Source organism: Melanerpes formicivorus, unplaced genomic scaffold (assembly GCF_026170545.1).
Source record: "Melanerpes formicivorus ecotype bairdi unplaced genomic scaffold, bMelFor1.0.p_v2 SCAF_10, whole genome shotgun sequence".
NCBI lineage: Eukaryota > Metazoa > Chordata > Aves > Piciformes > Picidae > Melanerpes > Melanerpes formicivorus.
Window position 1 is genome coordinate 252,471 of NW_027142362.1, and position 23,714 is coordinate 276,184.

Below are 23,714 nucleotides of genomic sequence, written 5' to 3' on the forward strand. Positions count from 1 at the left end.
GCCCTCTCAGTTGCTCCTTCTGCAGAACAGGGGAGGGGTTAATGTGGTGAGGGTCTGTTTTTTGGGGAAGAGGAAGGAAATAAAGGTGGGAAAAGCCTTTGTGAAGATACCCATGCTGCAGCGAGCTGCTGGTGCTTGTACTGATGCCTGGCTACCCATAGGGTGCTCCTGGCTACCCTACCTCTTTCACAAAGTATTTCATGCCAGCTCAGTACAATACTTCCCTCCAGACCCACATGGGGATCCTGTTTTCCCCATGCAGCCCGGCTTTCCGGAGGGATTTGCTGTTAAATGTTTGGACAGGGTCGGTAGCACCTGTCTGAGGAGGCTCAGTCAGAGGACTCAAACTCGTGGCTGAGTTGCTGGTGAGGGTGCCCTGGAAGTGTATTGGGCTCCAGTTAAAGCTGGTTTACCCTCAGGAGGTGCACAGGCATCCCAGCAGATGATGGATTCAGCCCTGCCATTGAAATACCTCCATTTAAATGAGTCTAGTTTGAATGCAAACCAAATCAATTGGCTTTTAGTCTTTTTAGCATTTCCCTGCCATGCTCTATGGACAGCAAGCATCAGCAATTAGCTCCTCTTCTCTTAATCCTTCCTTATCACTCAAAGTTCAAGACCTCTTGGTATGTGTTATCTTTCCCCCTCTCCCATCCACATTTGCAAATCCTTCTGGAGATGTCTGGTCTTTTGGCTGGCACCAGCTTAGCGTGCCAGGCACAGGAAAAACACTGGGAGGAGGAGCCATGAGCTGCAGAAATCCCCCAAACCCAGCAAACCTAATAGTTTGCAGATGTTGGGTGGTTCACGCCTTCCAGGGGCTATTGTTTCCAGAACTGCTATTTATCAGTTTACTCTGTTGTGGGGGTTGGTGGCATGAAGGCCAGGTCCTGAGAAGAGGACTGTGGCCAAGCCCTCTGTCTTGAGGATGGCTGGGGAGAGGGAGACCCAGAGAACATAGGGCAACACCTAGAGTCCTGGTCTTCATGAGACCACTTTGCTGCCAGACTCCCCTCTTCCTCAAGAGACCCCTGCAGCCAGTGAGTGCTCTGTTTGGTGCTTGTAGGAGCCAAGCGAGGTGGCAGGTGATGGAGAGAAGTAGCAAATCCAGCAATGTTGGAGACAGGTCATGGTGGCAAGACTTAGAGGGACAGTGGTGTGCAGAATGGGGTCACACTGTGCCCTGCCACCCCTCATATTAGCTCATCTTGCAGCTCTCATCACCGTAAGCTTTCATAGCTTGCTGGTATGCTCCTCTTGGTCCTTGCAGTGCTTGAGCTTTCAGCCTTGCTGCTCTGGTCTCTCAGTCCTCATTGGAGCACGTCACAGCCTCCATCCCTGTTCCTTTGGCCATGAACTGTACCAAGATCAACCCAACCTTAATTACTTCTGCTGTGCTTTGTGGCAAATATGCTGGAGCCATTTTGTTTGTCATAAAATCACAGAACTGTTTAGGTTGGAAAAGACCTTTAAGATCATCTAGTCCAACTGTTAACCCATCAATGCCAGGTCACCTCTAAGCCTTGTCCTGAAAGTGCCACCTACCCAGGCCCATGTGTTATCATCCTACCCAAAGACTTATTTCCTTTATACCCGGTTGGGATTTCTCCCCTTGCAACTTGTTACTTCTCATATCCTTTTACAATGCATCTCCACATCTCTCTGACCACCTGGGTCCTGTCGGAGAAATGTGTAGCCCCTTCAGCTTTGAACTCTTCCCCACAGATGACGCTGGCAAGTGTGTGGTCCCGGATCTCTGCTTTAATTCCTGGACCATCTGCTAGAATAAGTCAAGCTATTGCTTTTCTGGAGCTGCAGAGGGAGTTGTGTCCTTGCTGTGCTGGGTATTTGATTTGGTGGAGCTACCCTAGGTAGCTGGATTGGGGCATCATGCAATGAAAATCTCAAAGTAAGGGGGGATGTGCAGGGCTGTCCCTGTGTCCTGCCTTCTCACAGGGTCCTTGTGTGCCATTCAGAGTCACCATGTTCTTCCAGCATCACAGAATCCAAGCATGGTAGGGGTGGAAGGGACCTCTGGAGATCACCTAGTGCCACCCATCTGCTAAAGCAAGGTCAGCTGCTGCAGGCTGCCCAGGATCACATCCAGGAAGTCTTTGAACCTCTCTAGAAAAAGAGATTCGTAGGGTTTGCTAATTAGGATTTGCAGGGATGGAACTCGGGACCGTGTTGCAAGAGTTTTGGCCATTTCTAGTAGCTAAAAGATTTTTGTTTTCTTTTTAATTTCTGAGCTTTCCTTTCACCTCAGATAAGTGTTGGAATTTGATCTCAGTTTCACAAGCTGCATTAGGTGCCCCAGGCTCTTGCCCCCTCATTCATTTTCTTCCCACACCAGCCACATCAGTTTAGCAACCCCTCTTTGAAATCAGTGCCATCACACAGCTGAATTCTGTGTCCACTCAAGACTCCTCCATCAGCTCCCAGCTGGCGGTGCTGGTGTTGATTGGGAGGGTGTTTAAGGTGCAGACTCCCACAGGAGGTACCACAGCTCCTGGCAAACCCCATGAAATCCCATGTCTTCCATGGTTCCTTCATCCAACAAAGCTCCAGGGAAAGGCAATAGCTGTGGCTGGTAACACTGCCAAGGAGAGCTGCTTTGAGGAGAAAAGTTGGGAATTTGGGCCCTATCCTCTGTTTAATGTGTATGTTTGTTTTTTTTAACTGGACCATTAAGTTGTATTTTTGCTTCCAGTGCTTAAATCCAGCCTTTTACGAGCAAAGCAACCTGCTGTTGTCAGCCAAGGAAGCTAATTTTTCTATGACATATATTTTATTTTCCTTTCAGCAGTTTTTTTGCCTTTAAAATACATGTTTAGGCTGGCAACGCTCAGGTTTTTGATCTGTAAAGCTCCCCATCCACCTCCACCAAAGTCGGCAAGCTATAAACCATTCAAGAGGAATTTGGTTTGGCCAATGGCTTCACATAAATGAGCCCCACAAAAACCTGCATTTGGGATTTTTGTTACAAATCTTTAGCCCCAGGAACAGAGACATCCCCATGAACAGCTCAGCTGTTCCCAAAAGACCTCAAGCCAGCAGGATGAAAGCATCTGGTGAGGAGGGATGTGTCACAGAGCCCTGCCAGCTCATCAGCTGGTGATTCCCTTCTCCCTTCAGCACCAGCATGTGGGAAGACTTGGTCTGTAAACCTCTTTTGCAACCTATTTTCAGTCACTTGGGGTTTCATCTCCATGCTGAAGGGCAGGAGAAGCCTTGCTGTGGGCAGAAAAGGGTCTGGAGGGGAAAATATTGACGAGGGACAAGATGTGGCTACTCCGAAACCAGCACCATTGGCAGCTCCCACTCAGCAGTGCAGGCAAACACCAGCGTTTCCCAATCCTGGCCTTTTCCGACTCATTTCCTGTTTTGATCTCCTCTCCTGTCATGCCCCAGTGAAAAGCAAACAACTGTCAGAGCGGTCAGCCCAAGGCCAACTTGCCCGCTCTGGAGTTTGCCACATCCCCTGAGACCTGCCCTGGCTGCCTGTGGCTGTCCCCCATGTGTGGTGCTTGGGGACAGCCCCAGATTTATGGTGTGACCAGCAGCTGGGAGGAGCAGCCCCAGAGCTGGGCGCTGAAGCCTCGGTGCTGGGCTGTGGCTGCTGCCTCCTGGCCAGGGACAGAATCAGCCCCAGGATGACGCCAAGCACCTGAGCCTCCTCTAGCGCTTTGTGTAAACACTGAGCTGTGTGGATGGTGTCCAGTGGGGCTCTGGGGGCTGGCCGAAGCTGGGGCCTGTGGCATATGCTGGGGGTGACGTTGTTCACTCTGAAGGGTTGTGCTGGGCCCCCACTCAGAGCCCACCAGAAGCTGAGCTTATCCTGCCTGTCTGTCTGTCCAGCCTTCCCCCTGAACCAGAGCTGCTCTCTCTGCAGCAGCTCTGGCTGAGGAGACTGCTTTTAGCTGGAGTGTGGAATGGGTCCAGGCTGTGGGTCACACCACTTCCATGTCCCCTGTCAGTGGGTGATGCCAGGCTCTGTGCCCATTTGTAATACCTGGCTCTGTGTCCACAGACAGTGCCAGGTGCCCACAGTTGATACCAGGCACTCTGCCTGCAAGTAATGCTGGGCTCTGTACCTATGGATGGTGCCCAGCTCTATGCCTACAGGTGATACTGGGCTCTAAGACCTGCATGGGAGGCACTCCTCTGTGCCCACACGTAATTCTGAGCTTCAGTTCAGCAGGTGATGCTCAGGTCTGTGCCCATGGGTGATGCTGACTCAAAGCTCTCTTGCAGGTGGACTGGCTGCAGCAGCAGGAGGTGAAGCGGAGGGTGAAGAGGCAGGTCTGGGGTGAGCTGCATGCTCTGCCCTTCAACGACCCAGTGTGGCCCAACATGTGGTACCTGGTGGGTATCTCCACTGCTGCCCCCTGAGGAACCCCTTGCTTTGCAGGGGGAGTAGTGTATTTTAATCAAACACATCACCACTCTTTGCCAGTGATAGAACACCTTCATATCAGCAATGGACAAGGGTAGAGTCCTGCACCTGGGGAGGAACAGCACCATGCACCAGTATGGATTAGGGGTTGGCCTGCTGGAAAGCAGCTCCATGGAGAAAGACCTTGGAGTCCTGGTGGACAATAAGTTCTCCATAGTATGGCAACCTGCCCTCGTGGCCAAGAAGGCCAATGGGATCCTGGGGTGCATTAAGAGGAGTGTGTCCATCAGATTGAGGGAGGTTCTCCTCCCCCTCTACTCTGCCCTGGTGAGACCATATCTGGAGTATCGTGTCCAGTTCTGGGCTCCCCAGTTCAAGAGGGACAGGGAACTACCATAAAGTGTCCAACGGAGGCAACGAGGATGATGATGTGACTGGAACATCTGTCTGATGAGGACAGGCTGAGAGCCCTGGGGCTGTTTAGCATGGAAGACTGAGAGGGGAGCTGATTAACGTTTACAAATATCACAGTATAACTAACTAAGGTTGGAAGAGACCTCGAGGATCATCGAGTCCAACCTATCAACACAGACCCCATGCCTAGACCATGGCACCAAGTGCCACGTCCAATCCCCTCTTGAACACCTCCAGGGACAGTGATTCCACCACCTCCCTGGGCAGCACATTCTAATGACCAATGACTCTCTCAGTGAAGAACTTTCTCCTCATTTCGAGTCTAAACCTCCCCTGGCACAGCTTGAGACTGTGTCCTCTTGTTCTGGTGCTGGTTGCCTGGGAGAAGAGACCAACCCCTTCCTGGCTACAACCTCCCTTCAGGTAGTTGTAGAGGGCAATGAGGTCACCCCTGAGCCTCCTCTTCTCCAGGCTAAACAATCCCAGCTCCCTCAGCCTCTCCTCGTAGGGCTGTGCTCAAGGCCTCTCCCCAGCCTTGTTGCCCTTCTCTGGACACGTTCAAGTGTTTCGATGTCCTTCTTAAACTGAGGGGCCCAGAACTGGACACAGGACTCAAGGTGCAGCCTAACCAGTGCAGAGTACAGGGGCACAATGACCTCCCTGCTCCTGCTGGCCACACTATTCCTGATGCAGGCCAGGATGCCATTGGCCCTCTTGGCCACCTGGGCACACTGCTGGCTCATGTTTAGGTGGCTGTCGATCAGCACCCCGAGGTCCCTCTCTGTTTGGGAGCTCTCAGCCACTCCGACCCCAGCCTGTAGCTCTGCATGGGGTTGCCGTAGCCAAAGTGCAGCACTCGGCACTTGGACTTGTTGAATGCCATCCCATTGGCCTCTGCCCATCTGTCCAGTCGGTCGAGGTCCCTCTGCAGAGCCCTTCGACCCTCTAACTGACCAACCTCTGCCCCTAACTTGGTGTCATCTGCAAACTTGCTGATGACTGACTCAACCCCCTCATCCAGATCATCGATGAAGATGTTGAAGAGGACAGGGCCCAGCACTGATCCCTGGGGGACGCCACTGGTGCCTGGCTGCCAGCTGGCTGTGGCATCATTCACCACCACTCTCTGGGCTCAGCCTCCAGCCAGTTCCTAACCCAGCACAGAGTGTAGTGGTCCAAGCCACGAGCTGACAGCTTAGCCAGCAGTTTGCTGTGGGGGATGGTGTCAAAGGCCTTGGTGAAGTCCAGGTAGACCACATCCACAGCCTCCCCATGTCCACCAGACGGGTCACCTGATCATAGAAGGAGGTCAGGTTGGAGAGGCAGGACCTGCCCTTCCTAAATCCATGCTGGCTGGACCTGAGCCCTTGGCCATCCTTCAGGTGCGCAGTTATTGCCACCAGGATAATCTGCTCCATCACTTTCCCTGGCACTGAGGTCAGGCTGACTGGCCTGGAGTTTCCAGATTCCTCCATCCAAATCTTCTTATGGATGGGGACCACACTGGCCAGTTTCCAGTCATCTGAAAGGTGGGTGTCAAGAAGGGCCAGTCTCTTTTCACTGGTGCCCTGTGATAGGACAAGGGACAACAGACACAGACTGGAAGACAGAAGTTCCACTTCAACATGAAATCTTTACTGTAAGGGTGCTGGATCTCTGGGGCAGGCTGCCCAGAGATGTTGTGGAGTCTCCTTCTCTGGAGACTTTCAAGACCCATCTGGATGTGTTCCTGGGTCATCTGCTTTGGCAGGGGGGTTGGACTCCATGATCTCCAGAGATCCCTTCCAACCCCTCCCATTCTATGACTCTGTCTGTGGCAGCAGGATATTAAAGTCAGGAATTGATACACAGGAGAGCCTGGTTTGAAGTGTTTCACCATCATTAGTTGCCCCTCCTTCTGCTCTGCACAGTGAAGGCTCAGGAGCAGCTCTGCTGCCTTTTACCCATCCAAGAGCTGGAGCCATCTGTTTGCAGTACCATTTTTCTCCTGCCTACTCCATCGATCTGTGTTTGACAGGGAAATTCTTTGGAAATTAAGCATGGAAAGGAAAGGAGCCCTGCAAAAGTGATGAGCCTGCAGTATTTGAAATGGAAAAGAAAAGCAGGGAGGTATCATTGCCTGGATTAACTACTGCTGGATGGCTTTGATCAGTGGATCAAGTTAGAACAGATCCAGCAGCTGTATGGCAGAGGTTGGGCTGTAAATATATTTTCTGGTTGGTTAATTGGACTCCCAGCCTGGCTGCTCTCTTAGATAGGCTGAAATGGGGCTGCAGCCCTTTTGCAGCTGTACTTTTCCCACCCTGTAGCACTGCAGCGATAAAAACAATCGCTGCAGGTCGGAGATGAACATCCTGGCAGCCTGGCAGAGAGGCTACACTGGCAAAAACGTGGTGATCACCATCCTTGATGACGGCATAGAGAGGAATCATCCTGACCTCCTGCAAAACTATGTGAGCTGCGGGCTGGATATGGACGGGCTGGATATGGACGGGCTGGATATGGACGGGCTGGATATGGACGGGCTGGGGCTGGCCCATATGGTGAATTAATTTCTGGAGAATCTCAGCATGTAAACACAGCTTAAGTCTGTGCATTGGCAGATTAGAAGCAAAAGGGTTTTTTAAAATCTTGAGATGTTTTTTAAGAAGGAAATCAGGTTTTTAGACAAGAGAATTTTGTGGGGAAACTCCCCTTGCAGCTGCCTGGGAAGCAGCCACCTCCCTCTGGCTCACCAGGGCAGAGCCAAAACCCTGCATGAACCGGCTCAGCCCCAGCTCAAACCCTAAATGGGCCTGGTGATGGGGGGACAGTGCCAAGGAGGCAGCAGAATTTGGGATTGGGTGGACTTGTCCCCATGATAGCAGGATGTTTCCCCTGGAAAAGACACAGGGTTGCAGCCCAAATCTATTCACCCTGAGCAACTGGTGAGGAACTAAGGGGAAAATGTCATTTTTGCTTGGCTTGGCTCCACTGGCTACCACAGTGGCTGCAGGTGAGGCAGGATCACACCACTGCCAGGCCACTGTGTCCCACACTGTGCTGGTGAGTGGAATCTAATGGTGGCAACATTTTCAGGACCCTCTCGCCAGCTATGATGTCAATGGGAACGACCACGACCCGACTCCACGCTATGATGCCAGCAACGAGAATAAGTACGTGATGCTGACTGCCATGGAGCTGCTGTCTGCGAGGGTCCCCAGGGCTGAGTGTCCCCTCATGGGGTCTCTTCCTGGTCCATGGCCTATGCCCCTTCCCAACACTGCTGAGATCATTGTGTTGTGGGCTTGGTGCAGCGTTGTTGTCTAAGGCAAATCTAGCCTGTGGCAACTACCCTGGTTGCCAGTGGAGCTGTGAGCCATGGCGTAATGCACCAGGGGCTTCCTCACGGTGGTCGAGGATTAAACCACATGAGTGAGGCTGGGTGGCCTAGATGTCAAAGCTTGGAGGCACTTTCTGGGCTTCAGTTTATGCAGGATGGGCACGTGGTGGCACATTTCCATGTGCATGGGAATACAAAGAGCAGATAGAATTTAGGTGCAAAAGCAAAGAGCAAATTGCTCTTGGCAGGAAGATGTGAAGAGCAAGTTTCACTGAGGTGCAAAAAGCAAAGAGAAAGTTGCATCTAGGTGCAAGATGCAAACAGCAGATTGCTGTCTGCTTTAAGTTTCCTTGCTCTGGATTTTGGGTAAAGGCTCTGCAGTTCTTGGAGCACTTCTGTCCATTGCTCAGCCTAGGGCTGGTTTCTGGGTGGCTGGAGGAGTCTTTGCTGTGGGCCATCAGCTGATGGGGGTTTCTCTCTGCAGGCATGGCACTCGCTGCGCAGGGGAGGTGGCAGCAGCGGCGAACAACTCCTATTGCATCGTGGGCATTGCCTACAACGCACGCATTGGAGGTGAGGCTGGCGCCTGCCTGCAGCTCCCCTACCCTTTGCTGTCCCCCTGAGAGACTGTGGCCATCCTAGTCCTACTGACAGGCTCCTGGGGCGGCTGGTGGATTGCTGGTCCCCCAAATATTGGTGGGAGAGCATCTCCTCCTTGGTGCCACAGCTGCAGGGAGCCCTGGTGGGGCTTGGGGGAGGATGGGTGACACAGGGTGCAGAGGACTCCCACCTGATATATTTGGGGCTGGAAACCTTCTGCTTGGACTACCTCCTTGCTGTGAGGATGTACGAGCATCAAGGATGTGGTGGATTCATCCCAGCAGTCCACAGCTGCTCTCAGGGGGGCTGTACTTGGGGCTGCTGTGGTTGGTGCTGCTGGTTTGGCTTCGGAACTGAAATCACTCATTCATGAGGTTGATATCTGCAGATGAGCTTGCTTAGAGGGGGGGGTCTGAGGAGATGCCAGAATACCCTCATGGGGAAAACTCAGAGGAAGTGGGGGTCTGGAGCTGCATGGGGTAGGGGGACCTTTGCAAGGCCCCCTCAAATAACACAGTGTGTGGGAAGCAAATGTATCTTTATCACCAAATTGGAGCCTGGCGGCAACTGATGTCACAGGGTTCATTTCCATTAGCCTACCTGTTTTTGGAGGCTGGTTTGAGCTCAGGCTGCTCTGGGCAGCCCAGGCTGGTAGAGCAACTGCTGAGGAGGTGGAGGTGTCAAGAGGGGTTGGGGGTAGGAGTGCGGTGTCCCATCTGTGCGAACTGGTGGGACCAAGCAGGGGAAAAACGCCTGGAGCTGGGTCCTTGCTGGGGGGTTTAGCCCCATCCCACAGAGAGCTGGAACAGGACAGGGGATTTTACTGCAACCCCTCCTACCATCCCACACTGGGAGATGTCACTGTCAGGAGCATGAACCCAAGCACCCAGGGGTGGATTCAGGGATTAATTGCTTCTCTTGGCATGTTCATCCTGGCTGTGCAAGAAACAGCTTTTGTTAGGGTTCTGCCTTTCTGAAATCAGTGCCAGTGGGCAGTCCTGCTCCTCGCTGAGTGTTGTCAGTGTTTCCCTGTGCTGGAAGAATTCCCCAAGGAAAGAAGTAACCCTGGGAAAGGTGAATGGGAGAGTGTCAGGGTCTGGAAAGGCTGCAGCATCCCATCCCATCCCGTTCCCTGTATGCCCTGCACATGGGATGGCCTCTTGCTTCTTAAACCCTTCTTGCCTCTAAAAATCTATCTTCAAGCGCACCACAAGCAGCAGCAGCAGAGCATGGCAAAGTTCCCAGTGGGATTTCAGGCAGTTCTGCATCCTGCAGAATCAGGCAGTTGGCTTTGTGCTCCTTTTCAAGCCCAGTTCTCGCAGCAGCCATGCAGTCAAGCGTTAGGTGATGGCTTTATAACAGCCTATGAGGTCTCATTTTAATTTGCTTCCTTTAATGAGTGCCTCACCATGGGGGTGTGCTGGGGAGGTGCTGAGTGAGACAGGGCACCTGGCAGAGAGCTGAAGGCCATGGGCTTCCTGCAACAGGAAGAGAGGAAGGCCTATCGAATTTGGGATCGTGGAGGAAAATGCTGCAGTGAGAGTGATGTGAGATGGATTACACAAAGCAGCGACAGATGAGCACTTGTTGGGGAAGCCTATTTGTCACACTTGGAGAGCTACCATCTAATTTTACTGGCTTCTCTTCACTGCTCTTGCATTGCTTTTCATTTGCTCTGGGCAAAATACGTTGCTGCTCAAGAAACAAAAAGGGCTCATGCCAGTCCTCCTTTCCTCTCCTTGAACACTCACTTTGGAGGCCAGTATTGCTCCCTCCTTGGCAAAGAGCTCTTATTTTGCAACATCCTTCCCTGCTCCCTCCTGCTCCCTGTTACTGACTCAGGAAGTTCCTGCATCATGGCTGGTTGTCACTGTGCTGCTTTTGAGCTGTCTCTGAGGTGGCTGCAGCCTGGCTTTGGCTTGACTCTAGGCTGACTGAGTTGGCTGTGAGCTGCTTTGGGATGACTTTGACCTGAACTTGGGTTGCCTTTGGGTTAACTTAGACTTGACTTTGAGCTAACCTTGGGCTGGCTTTGAGCTAAATTTGAGCTGGCTTTGGGCTATTTCAGGCAGACTTGAAGATACATTTGGGGTTGCTATGGGTTGACTTAGACCTGACCTAGTGCTAGGAGCTGGCTTTGGGGGCACTGATGAACATTCCCACATTGAGCAAGCACTAAAACCAATCCCTTGGTTGGTTTTACTTGCTGCACTGCAGCCAAGCACAGCTCAGACATCAGGCTTGGCTTTTCACGCTCATGGTTTCTTGCTAACACGACACAGAGAGGAAGTTTTTGGGAGCTGCTCTGCTCCCTGGCTTTATATTTCAGAGCTTGTTTTTGACTGGTAAGGGACAGCTTCAGAAAGAGGTATTTCAGTTGATTGGTATCCAGAGTGCAGCTGTAAGGACATCTGCCTGCATTTGTTTGCTTAAAGAAAACTCCATGTGGCAGGGGAAATGCATTTTTATAAACCAGACTCTCCCTGGCTGGCAAAATACCATGCTGAAATTTCCAGCACCTCTTCCTGGAAGGGCAGTTTCTGGGTAGCCTTTTGTGGTGCCCCGCAGCCTCTGCCTGCCATGTGGAGGGGGGAATTCAAGAGGAAAAGGGCCATGGGGGGCAGAGGGGGTTGTCATCCTTATATTGCAGCAGTTAGAGGTTGGAGATGAGTAGCTCTCCTCATGAGAGATGGTGGGCTCTGCCTGTGAAAGGCTATGGGCAGCCCCTCCCCACATTCTCATCTGGAAGAGAGTGAGGTTGTCCCAGGTGGCATGGGTTGGGGTCCTGGCTTTGATTCTGGCTGTGCCCATAGCCTGGGGCTTCTCTCCATCCTGGGCACTGCTGACATCAGTTAGGCAGCAATGGGGTTGCAGTGTGGTTACAGTTGTCCCCATTCATGACCAGAGCTTCATCCCACCTTGGTGCCCAAAACTGGGGGGGGGGGGGGGAACGGGGGACGACATGAGTGTCCAGGAAGCACCAGTACATTCCAGATGGAGAACGATTTAGCTAAGGAATTAAAAGGGAGCAAAAAAAGGAGTTTAGGGTGGAGCTTTGCTGCCAGGGAGTGCAGCACTGCTCCCAGTGCCCACTGATGGAGGGTTAGCAAATTTTAATTTTAACCCCTCCCTCTCCATCGCTTACCTTGAGGCTAGCAGCCCCCAAGACTTGCCCAACAGCTCCCCAGCGCTCCACCGCCAGGCAGCTCAGCCACGTGGAGCTGCGTGCTCTGTGCCGCCTCCAGCAGAGCCCCTGGCCGCGAGCCTCACTCTGCCATCCAAGCCATGGAGCCCTAACGTCTGTTTTTGTGCTTTTAGGCATTCGTATGTTAGATGGCGATGTAACAGATGTTGTTGAAGCGAAGTCGCTTGGCATCAGACCCGATTACATTGACATTTACAGCGCGAGCTGGGGGCCAGATGATGATGGGAAGACAGTTGATGGACCTGGTCTATTGGCCAAACAGGCTTTTGAGCATGGCATTAAAAAGGTGTGGATCCTGCAGTGCCCAGACATGCTTGCCCCCCTCCTCCTCCTGCCCCGTGGGGAATGCGTGCCGGGGCTTCAGCCGGCGCTGGCCCCAAGGCAATGCCAACACCAGGGCTGGGGGCGGGGGCAGTCAATCGTCTCTAACTGTTCCCACTTTGCCCCGGTGTCCCTAAGAGCACCGGTAGATTTTGCAGCTGAGGGCGGTGACAGTGGGAGGTGCCCGGTGATGGCAGGGCCCCGGAGGAACCCCTCGGCATGGTTGTCCACTGGGCAGAGCTCTGGCAACAGCAGGTGGTTGCCAAGGTGTATTGCAAAGCTCTACTGTACTGAGAAACCCGAAGTGGGTTTTGGGGGGTGACTTTGCACCTCAAAAAGGCCCCTGGGTGCTGGTGTGGAGGGAAACAGCCACTCCCCTAACATTTTCATTCACCCTCCTTCAGTCTCCCCAAGCTCCCAGTATCCTGTCCCATCAAATTAAGCTTTCCCCTGGTTTTCCACCTGGAACGTGTGGGTGTGTTGTGGCCACATGACATACAATTTAGCCATGGGGGTGCAGGAAAGAATCAGATGACTGTCCCTGAAGTTCTCTAGTGGGAGGATTCAGCTGCCATCACGCATGATTGGTGGCTGTCAGTCCCTGCTGGGGATGCCCCAACCTTCTCATGCCTCTTCTCTTTTTGGGTGCTTTTAAAAAATGCCCAATATTGGCTAAAAGCACTGGAAAAAAGACCTTTCTTGGCAGCTCTGCAAGTGCCGTGGGTAAATGCCCTGGTGGCTCAGGGCTCTGCAGTGGGTCCTCCCGTGTTCTTTGGGCAGTTCAGGGTTGAGGTTTTGCCAGCTGCACCCCCAAGTAGGGCTTGGAAACCCCCCTGCTTCCTTCCTGTCTCCACCCCTGCCTCTACTGCCTGTCCCCACAGCAGGCTGGGAGTGGGGGTGGCCATGGGTTGAGGCGACACTGCTCTTATCTCAGTTTAGGGTGGAGCGGGTTTCCCGCTGGAGTGCTAGGCAGCTCTCTCTGTGGAAACACCAAGAACGAACTACTTTTTAGTCCTTGTTTTCCCATGTGGGATCAGGGTACCTGCCCAGCATGGCCCGACTGTTTTGGGATGCTTGTTTCTATCTCCCAATGCACATCAGATGCCCCCCGTGTTTGCAGCACCCAATATCCCACATACACAGCTCTTAATTCCTAACTTCTCTGTAAATAAGGAGGGAAGCTGCAAGCAGAGAGTTAGCCACCACCTCTAGCCCAAGGAAAGAGCTGTAACTGAGTTATAAATCCTTAAAATTGAGGTTTTAATGGAAACATTAAAATAACCATTATCTGTTAGCGATAGGGCTGTGCTGGGGTAATTTGTCATCTTGTTGCTTGCTCTTCCAGCCACACCTTATTAATTCCAGAGCTAACGAGGGGATATTTATCCTCCTTACACTGGCAGGAGCAGGGAGATGCTCTGCATGCCACATCCAACCAATGTGCTACTGGGGTGAGCTGGATCATACCCAGCCTTGCCCAGGGAGGGGTTCCCTGCCTTAAGCCATAGTTTAGTAGTCATGAGGTCTTGGGTGACAGGTTGGACTTGATGATCTTTGAGGTCCTTTCCAACCTTATTGATTCTATGATTCTAAGTGATTCCCTGCTTTAAGTGTTGTCCAGATCCAGGTTTTATAGCAGCTAGGAGCTCCTCCACTGAGGAGGATGGCAAATAAAGAAGCTGGGTGTTTGAGGTCTGCTCACGGAGGTCTTGGTGGTTGCTTGTTTGAGAGCAAAGGGAAAGCGTGTTTTTTCCCAGCCCGGGGGAGCTGCAGTATGTGGTGAGTTCTTACTTTGCTAGAAGACACTGTCAGGTGGTAGATGTGCATCACTGCAGTGTCTTTCATGTGCCTGTTTGTGTCCTTGTGCAACTGTGCTGGCTCCAAACCCACTTTCTTCCAGTGCAGCCCTGCCCAGGCATGCCAGGGATGTGAGTTTGAACCAGAACCGAGCAGCTTTGCTCAGCACTGGTGAGGTGGGGGACGCAAGGGAGGTTTGACCGCGCTTTGCTGAGCCCCATTTGCAGTTGGAATCATTGCTATGTTTTTGCAAGCCTTCAGCAGTCAGTGTCTGGTTGTTTTAATCTGAATAATGATTTAGGAAAGCCTAATGCAGTGGGGCTTGTCTGCTGAGATGAGTGGAAGCTGGGTCTGGACAACAGGGCTGGTGAGGAGTGGCTGAGGGGCCTGGGGGTGTTTAGCCTGGAGAAGAGGAGGCTGAGAGGAGACCATCTGTCTCTCCACAACTCCCTGAAAGGAGATTGGAGCAAGGTGGGGGTTGGTCTCTTCTCCCAAGGAACAAATGATAGCATGAGAGGAAATGGCCTCAGGTTGCTCCAGGAGAGGTGTAGGTTGGATATGAGAAGAAACTTTTTCACTGAAAGGGTTCTCTGATGCTGAAACAGGCTCCCCAGCCTTAGCCCTGGAGGTTTCAAAAGATGCAGAAATGTGGTGCTGAGCGACATGGCTTAGCCCCAGACTTGTAGAGTTAGGTAATGGTTGGACTCAATGATCCTAAAGGTCTTTTCCAGACAAATTAATTGTATGATTTTAGTGTTGAAGTGCATAATGATCTCTGCCTGTGCTGAATGTGTGGGCTAGAATACTGCTGCCTCAGAGATCCAGGAAACTCTGTAGAGCAAGACTGGAGATGGCAGCAGGAGGCTTGGTGGGCTGGTGAGCTGGGCTGAGCTCTCCATGATGTGAGGCAGGGCAATAATTCCCTTTGCAACTGCACTTCTTTTTTCTTGCAGAAAAAAAGCTCCAGACAGCTCTATTAAATCATTGCTATGGAAATCCCCTCCAGTTTGGCTGGAAGGCTGCCCAGATAATGAAAACTTTTGTAATGTAAGGATGGAGCCTGACTTAGCTCCTGTGTCCAGAGGCAGGGTCAGCTTGGAAGACCCTCTGCCCCAGGAGGAGGGTGAGACAGGTGATCATAATCCCTTTCCCCCTGGCACTTCAAACCCAAAATAAATCCCATTGAATTCCTCCAGAGCAAAGCTACTTTTTATTATTGCTGTTTTTTGTGGAGGAAGCAGTGGGAGGGAGGTAAACACCAGATCTGCCCAGGCTAGAGCTGAAATCTCTTGGTGGCAGGAGCAGCCCATGGGGAAGATGGGGCTGCTCTGCCTCCACTGTGCGCTTCCATATCCTGCCAAGCCCAGCAGCAAGCCACTCACCCCAGAAAGCTCTGCCTCACTGGGCAGGGAAGTGAACCAGCCACTTCATTTCCTGCCCCAAACCCCCTTGGGTCACCAAAATCCTCCCCTGGGACTGCGGTACCCCCCGGGCTGGGTTATTCCTGGGTGCCCTGGCAGTGGTTTTGGATGGAACCGCACTGTTGGCTTCCTTAGGGGCCCCTTGTTGGCATCACAGTCACTGCTGCTGGGTGGGATTTTCCCCCAGCTCTGGGGAGGTCTGGGTGGTTGGCACATCCCTCCTGCCCCCGCAACTTACCCTTGGGCTCCTGCACATGTACACAGTGAGGTCGGCTCCGTCAGATGTTCTTGCCAAGCGATGGCAGTGGGGAGAAAAGGAAGGGTTTCACAGTATAACTAACTAAGGTTGGAAGAGACCTCGAGGATCATCGAGTCCAACCTATCAACACAGACCCCATGCCTAGACCATGGCACCAAGTGCCACGTCCAGTCCCCTCTTGAACACCTCCAGGGATGGTGACTCCACCACCTCCCTGGGCAGCACATCCAATGACGAATGACTCGCTCGGTGAAGAACTTCCTCTTCACCTCGAGTCTAAACCTCCCCTGGCACAGCTTGAGACTGTGTCCTCTTGTTCTGGTGCTGGTTGCCTGGGAGAAGAGACCAACCCCTTCCTGGCTACAACCACCTTTCAGGTAGTTGTAGAGGGCAATGAGGTCACCCCTGAGCCTCCTCTTCTCCAGGCTAAACAATCCCAGCTCCCTCAGCCTCTCCTCGTAGGGCTGTGCTCAAGGCCTCTCCCCAGCCTTGTTGCCCTTCTCTGGACACGTTCAAGTGTTTTGATGTCCTTCTCAAACTGAGGGGCCCAGAACTGGACACAGTACTCAAGGTGCAGCCTAACCAGTGCAGAGTACAGGGGCACAATGACCTCCCTCCTCCTCCTGGCCACACTATTCCTGATGCAGGCCAGGATGCCATTGGCCCTCTTGGCCACCTGGGCACACTGCTGGCTCATATTCAGGTGGCTGTCGACCAGCACCCTCAGGTCCCTCTCTGTTTGGGAGCTCTCAGCCACTTCAACCCCAGCCTATAGCTCTGCATGGGATTGCCGTAGCCAAAGTGCAGCACTCGGCACTGGGACTTGTTGAATGCCATCCCATTGGCCTCTGCCCATCTGTCCAGTCGGTCGAGGTCCCTCTGCAGAGCCTTTCTACCCTCTAACTGACCAACATCTGCTCCTAACTTGGTGTCATCTGCAAACTTGCTGATGACTGACTCGACCCCCTCATCCAGATCATCGATGAAGATGTTGAAGAGGACAGGGCCCAGCACTGATCCCTGGGGGACGCCACTGGTGCCTGGCTGCCAGCTGGCTGTGGCACCGTTCACTACCACTCTCTGGGCTCAGCCTCCAGCCAGTTCCTAACCCAGCAGAGAGTGTAGTGCCTCTAAGATCATCAGGTCCACCCATCACCCCAACACCACCATGGTCATTAAACCATGCCCTGACACGCCATGGCCACGCATTTCTTGGATGCTTCAAGGCACAGTGACACCACCACCTCCCTGGGCAGCCTGTTCTAATGCCTGACCACTCTTCCAGTAAAGAATTTTTTCTTCACCCTCTCAAGCTGGACAAACAACTCTTCTCACCTCCCATCCCCTCTTTGCCCACAGGGTCGCAGAGGTTTGGGGTCCATTTTTGTCTGGGCATCAGGGAACGGTGGCAGAGAAGGTGACTACTGCTCCTGTGATGGCTACACCAACAGCATCTACACCATCTCCATCAGCAGCACCACTGAGAATGGCTACAAGCCCTGGTATCTGGAGGAGTGTGCCTCCACCCTCGCCACCACCTACAGCAGCGGCGCTTTCTATGAGCGGAAGATTGTGAGTCTTACCCCAGTGCTGGGTGAGGCAGCATCCCCTGGGTGCTCTCTGGGTGGTTGGGCTGCATGATGGCTGAGGTCTAAGAGCCAGGCATTGCCCACAGCCCTGTGATATGGGGTTTGCTTGGGGTTTTTGATGTTGAGGCCAGCGTTGCTCTGGGCTGCATCCATTTTCCCTGGGCGATGGCTGAAAGGGCTGGAGGTTTGCAGAAATACCTGGGCAGGTATTTACCTGTCCCCCAGATTGCCTGCTCACTGGCTTGGGATTATAAAAAGGGAGCCTTCAGGATTTTTAGCCTGCGACAAATCAAAATGAGGGAGGATAAAGAGCCATAGAATGCCAGGTGGGAAGGGACCCCCAGGATCATCTGGTCCAACCTTTCTAGGAAGCAGTATAGTTCAGATGAGCTGGCCCAGCACCCTGGCAAGCTGAGTCTTAAAACTGTGCAGTGTAGGATCCACCACTTCCCTAGGAGATGACTCCAATGTTTAACTGTTCTCTTGGGGAAACATTTTCTTCTGGATTCCAAGGAGAATCTCCTCAGCAGTAACTTGTACTTGCTACCCCTTGTGTTTTCCACATGACTCCTTGTAAAAAGGGAGTCCCCAGTGTCCTGGTAGCCACCCTTCATGCGCTGGTCCATGGTAATAAGGTGTCCCCTAAGGCTTCTCTTTTGAAAGCTGAACAAACCTATCTCTCTGTCTTTCTTCATGTGGCAGGTCTGCCAGTCCTCTGATCATTATGGAAGTGTTTGGCAGAGATGTGGCAACCTCAAACAGGGAGCAGAGACTTTCTGGTGCCCAGGGATTGCCTGAAAGCATGTGCCCATGTGGATCAACCATGTCCTGCTGCCCAGGCTCTGCCACATCCCAACACCTGCTGAGGGCTTGTCACAGCAAAGTGTTTCATCCCCAGTATCCCTATGCATCATCTGAACCTCAGGCAGTAAAACATCCTCACCAGCACGACCCTTTACCTGAGCTGGGAGGGAATTTCCCACCCAAATGATTTTTTGACAAAAAATGTGGTGTTTTTTTTTTACAACTTTCTACCTTTTTTTAAATTCATGACTGATTTGTTTGTCCTTTAAAATAGTCATTTCCAGACACAGCACTGAATCCAAATGCCATTTTCTTGACACTCATGAGTGTTTGTATGGCTGAAGCCAGCATCAGCTCCAGCTGCTGGAGCATCACTGGCTTAAAAAATACCTTCCGGGGTACCCTGGGAAGAAACTGGCTGACAGAAGTCCCTCCCCCCATCCCCCCAAAAAAAAAATTACTAGATTAACTCAAACCCCAGGAATCTTTAGAAAAAAATTAATCAACAGAGCATCTCTTTGCCCACCTTCTCTCTCCAGGCACTTGGTTCCCAAGCATTGTGCTCTTCCCTGAAACAAAAAAGCTGGAAATGCCTTTTTTTGGCCCTTTTTCAGCCCCCCATAAAAGTGGCATTTCTCCTTCAGCAGCTTTTAAGGAAAGTATTTAAGGTGGCACAGCTCAAAATGCACCTATGGGTGCTTGCCCTGCTCACACTGCTCCATCCATGATTTCTCCTCCAGCTGATCTGCAGCAAAATTGACTTTTTGGTTTTGAATTTCACATATTTTTTGCAGCTCTGAGCAAAGTGTAAGCAGAGGTGTTTTCTAAAGCACCAAAGGTATCTGCAGCCCATTTTAGGGGGCTCAGAGTACCCTGATGGCATGGGAGCCATGGCAGCATGTGGGCGCCTGCAGGCTCAGGTCCGAGCTGAGAGCGTGCCTGGCAAAGCTGGGCTCTGAGTGAGGCAGCACCCATGCTGGGAGCATCTCCAGTAGCACAGGGACTGCAGCTTCTCTCTCCACAGGTCACCACAGATCTGCGGCACCGCTGCACTGACGGCCACACTGGCACCTCTGTGTCTGCCCCCATGGTTGCAGGTATCATCGCCTTGGCTTTGGAGGCAAAGTAAGTGTGACCTCACCACCAGCTTGTGGGGACAGATTTCCAAATTGAGTAGCTGGGAAGCAAAACCAGAAAGAAAAAAGGTGAATTTTGTTTTTGTTTTCTTTCCTCTGGAGCAACTCATAGTGGGGCAAAGGTACTGTAAATTGTTCCTTTTTGGCAAGGCTTGATAGAGTGTTGTTGTTTTGCATCTAATCTTCCTGCAGGTGCTTTGTTGAGCTAATTCTTCACTTGTTGCCATCTGTTGAAGAGTTGGGGTCGGTGAGATAAGGCAGGCTTTGTGTTTGGTGTGTTGAAACTGCTGACAGCCAGCTCCAACATGAGTTTTATAAATACTTCCTGGAAAAACATGTTGCAAACCATCATGGGAAATGGAAAATGCCTGCAGAAGTGATGGTTTCCAGCAAGTGTTTAATGTTTTTTTGGGGAAAAAGATCACTTATGCAAAAGCTACATGGTGTGACCAGCAGCAACATAGTCCCTGGCTCAAACAAGCTGCTCTTTGCCTCTTGTCCCAATCCTGGTTTTATCTTAGTCTCATTCTGGTCCCATCATGATCCCCCAGACTAGGAGCAGCCCCTCAGGGGACTAGACTCACCCCTTGGGCATCCCTCTGTTGCTCCATGGAGCATCATCTCATGAGCTTCTCACTATTATTAGTATTTTGATGGGGTGGAAATAAAATCAAGGCTGGGAATAAGCCACAAGGCAGCGCTGAGCTCATGACTGGGGACAACACCTGTGGCATGTCAGCTCCAGTCCCTCTCCTCTAGTTGGGTGGGAGTGTTTCCAGAGATGCCTTTTTGATTACAAGTATATTAAGAGCTCTAGATGTAATTTTGAATTGTTTAGCTGAGGCATAAAACGTGACATTAAGAACCAGAACTTGGTGCTCAGACATTCCACTATGACAAGAAGGAATAAATTGAATTTCTGTTCTTAAGTGTTGCTTGAGAGCAATATAATCACATCCCAAGATGCTGAAGAACCAGCTGTAGGAAAAAGCATGGAGAATTCTTCAGCACCATCCCTTGAGGGGCTCAAAAGTGCTCAGTGTCCAGCACCCTGGAAACACCCAGACCTCACACAAACCCAGCCTGGCAGGGTTTAGAAACACTTTGGGTTTCACTTTGCTGTTAAATGAGCAACACAGGAGGGTTTTCCAGCAATTTTTGTTGTTATTCCTATACAGAAAAGGTATCGGTGAGCTGGTCATACCGTCTTCTGCCTCAGGGTGTGCTTTCCTCCCAATCTCCTATAAGAAAAAGGGAAATACCTTCCTGATTTGCTCTAGATAGCCCAGAGCATGGAAGCTAAATACCCTTGGCCAGGAATACACCTTGCAGTGCCCACGTGCATGTGGCATCTCTTCCTGGGGATGCTGTAGATCCTTCCCCTCTACTGGGGCACCCCAACCTTCAGGCAGGGAATCAGGATTAAAATAATTGGTTCATAGTATCATTCAGGGTTGGAAGGGACCACAAGGATCATCTAGTTCCAACCCCCCTGCCATGGGCAGGGACACCCCACACTAGATCAGGCTGGACAGAGCCTCATCCAGCCTGCTCTTAAACACCCCCAGGGATGGGGCCTCGACCACCTCCCTGGACAACCCATTCCAGGGTTTCACCACTCTCATGGTGAAGAACCTCCTCCTCACCTCCAGCCTGAATCTCCCCACCTCCAGCTTCATTCCATTCCCCCTAGTCCTATCACTACCTGAGATCCTGAGAAGTCCTTCCCCAGCCTTCCTGTAGGCCCCCTTCAGATACTGGAAGGCCACAATGAGGTCACCTCGGAGCCTTCTCTTCTGCAGACTGAACAGCCCCAACTCCTTCAGTCTGCCCTCATAGGAGAGGTGCTCCAGCCCTCTGCTCATCCTTGTGGCCCTTCTCTGGACACCTTCCAGCACCTCCACATCCCTCTTGTAATAGGGGCTCCAGAACTGGACACAGTACTCCAGGTGGGGTCTCCCCAGGGCTGAGTAGAGGGGGAGGATCACCTCCCTCGACCTGCTAGCCACACTTCTCCTGATGCAGCCCAGGATCTGATTGGCTTTGCGGGCTCAGAGCAGTCTTGAGAAGACTGAGAGGGGATCTCATCAATGTGTATCAGTATCTGAGGGGTGGGTGTCAAATGGAGAAGGCTAAGCTCTTTTGGGTGGTGCACAGTAATAAGACAAGAACAGCAGGTTGAAGCTTGAACATAGAAGCTTTCACCTCAACATGAAGAGAAACTTCTTTACAGTGAGGGTGACAGAGCACTGGAACAGGCTGCCCAGGGAGGCTGTGGAGTCTTCTTCTCTGGAGACTGTCAAAACCCACCTGGATGCATTGCTGTGCAGACTACCCTAAGTGATCCTGCTCTGGCGGGGGGCTGGATCTGATGACCTCTTGAGGTCCCTTCCAACCTCTAATGTACTGTGATATTGTGATAATGTGGGTTTGGGTTTTTTTTAATCCACTGTGGGTATCTGCTGCTGCTGGGAAGACTGGGAGCAGCAGAGTCATCCCATGAGAGCCATGTGTCATTGCAGCCCCCTGCTCACCTGGAGGGATGTCCAGCATTTGCTGGTCAAAACCTCACGGCCAGTGCACCTGCGAGCAGCTGACTGGAAGACTAATGGTGCAGGGCACAAAGGTGAGGGGCCATGGGGGTGGTGTGGTGAAAATGGCCATGAAAGAAAATTAAAGTCTCCAGAACATCATGCGTGGAAGTGTTTGTCCTAGATGTCAGATCTCAGCTGGCTTGAATGTTTCTACCATTAAGGTGCTGAGCAAAGGGAGGAGAGGGCAGTCATTTGTGGGGTGAGATGCTTGGAAGCCTTGTTTGGTGGAGGCTGGGAAGCCTAGCTCAGTGGAGCTCTCCTGAGGTGCTCCTTTTGCTAGGGTGCTCCCAGTAATGGGTTTTCTGTGGTGTCAGTGCAAATTTGAGGGCAACTTGGGCAGGATGATGAGCTTCATGCATTGGAGCACCTCATATCCAATACCAACTCCACACCTTCTATGGTGGGTGGAGGATGCTCCAGCAAGCTCCAAGAAGGAGCTGCTGGCCCCCGCTTGGGAGGCAGAGGGTTTCTGAGTCTTCTCTCTTTCCAGTTAGCCATCTGTATGGCTTTGGACTGGTGGATGCGGATGCTATTGTGGTGGAAGCCAAGAAGTGGAAGGCTGTCCCTCCCCAGCATGTCTGCGTGGGAAGCCTGGACAGGGTGGCCAAGTAAGTACCACAAGGTGGGGGAGCTCCCTTTGGGCCTGTGGCTGGCTTGGAAGGAGCTTGGGTGGAGCCAGCTCTTGCGGGGCTCTGCTGCTGTCCTGGCTTTTGGAAAGAGAAATTAGGAGTCAGGTTGGCTAGGACAAGTCAATGTGCAGCTGAGGTGATATTCATGGAGTTTACAGTCAGTGACCCTCACTGCCACCCTGAAGTCTGTTTATTGACCCAGAAGTGCCCACCTGCGGTCTGTATGTATGACTCAGCTCAGAGCAGGTCCTGTGAGGGCTCTCTATGCCTAGCTTTGACAGCAGGTGCTTTCTTGTTGCTCTTTCCATGCTTTTGCTCCCATCATGGGTGATCAAGAGGGATTTTTTGAGGGCTGATGGTGAGAGACCAAAACCAACTTGCCTGCTGGGTCCTGCACGAGTCATGATGTGTTGGGTTCTCCTCCTTCCTCCACCAGACACCTCATCTTAGTGGAAGACATGAAAAACTGGTGCTTTGTTGCAAGGGTTCCCAGATTTCCAGTGTCCGGGATCACTTTCAATTTGGCTTCAGGTTCAAACCAGCTTAGGCTCACATTTCATCCTTGGTAGGTCTGTCCCTGCAAGGTTAAACGGTGAGACTATAGTATAGGAGTTTTATATATTTCTGTTTTATATAAATAAGGAAGCAATTGTGTGATGAAGGCAGGGAAGCACTGGCCCAGGTTGCCCAGAGAGGTGGTAGATCCCCCTCCTTGGATCAGGTCAGGTTAGATGTGGCTCTGAGCAACCTGCTGTAGTTGCAGATGTCCCTGCTGACTGCAGGGGTATTGGACTAGGTGATGTTGAAAGGTCCCTTCCAAACCAGTCTATGATTCTGTGATTCCCTGTTCAGGGATCTGACTAAATGGTTGTTACCTCTGTCTGGCTGCAGAGTTGTTCATCAGCTGAGCGGTTTCTTCAGAATGACTCGTGTGTGCAAAGCAGGGATGAATTTGGAGCCAAGTGTGTTCATGAAACTATTTATCTGATACAGACACTAATTACAGCCCAAAGAGGAATGCTGCACTGGTAATTATAATAAAGCAGCGCCCTTGCAGCCCATAAGGCATAGATCTTAGAGGCAGCTCAAACTCATCTCATTACCATCAAGCAGCTCAGCAGATTTCCTTGCTAGGACACTGTGTTGCAATTGAGGATGAGATGATCTTTGCTGGGAAGCAGTAGTAGACCAGGTTCAAATATAACTGGGCACCCACACTGCTGGGAA

The 23,714-nt window shown here is 51.8% G+C and overlaps 1 protein-coding gene across 1 annotated transcript in view; it reads left to right on the top strand.

Moving 5' to 3' along the window:
* The window catches only part of PCSK6 (proprotein convertase subtilisin/kexin type 6), a 45,135-nt gene that overhangs the window by 9,035 nt on the left and 12,386 nt on the right, over positions 1 to 23,714 (top strand). Inside the window, exons 3-11 of the mRNA XM_068143300.1 lie at positions 4,255 to 4,365; positions 7,120 to 7,263; positions 7,889 to 7,965; positions 8,617 to 8,705; positions 12,051 to 12,223; positions 17,095 to 17,307; positions 19,153 to 19,253; positions 21,787 to 21,890; positions 22,349 to 22,466. Of these exons, the coding sequence (XP_067999401.1) occupies positions 4,255 to 4,365; positions 7,120 to 7,263; positions 7,889 to 7,965; positions 8,617 to 8,705; positions 12,051 to 12,223; positions 17,095 to 17,307; positions 19,153 to 19,253; positions 21,787 to 21,890; positions 22,349 to 22,466 (1,130 nt within the window). The remainder of the gene's footprint in view (positions 1 to 4,254; positions 4,366 to 7,119; positions 7,264 to 7,888; positions 7,966 to 8,616; positions 8,706 to 12,050; positions 12,224 to 17,094; positions 17,308 to 19,152; positions 19,254 to 21,786; positions 21,891 to 22,348; positions 22,467 to 23,714) is intronic.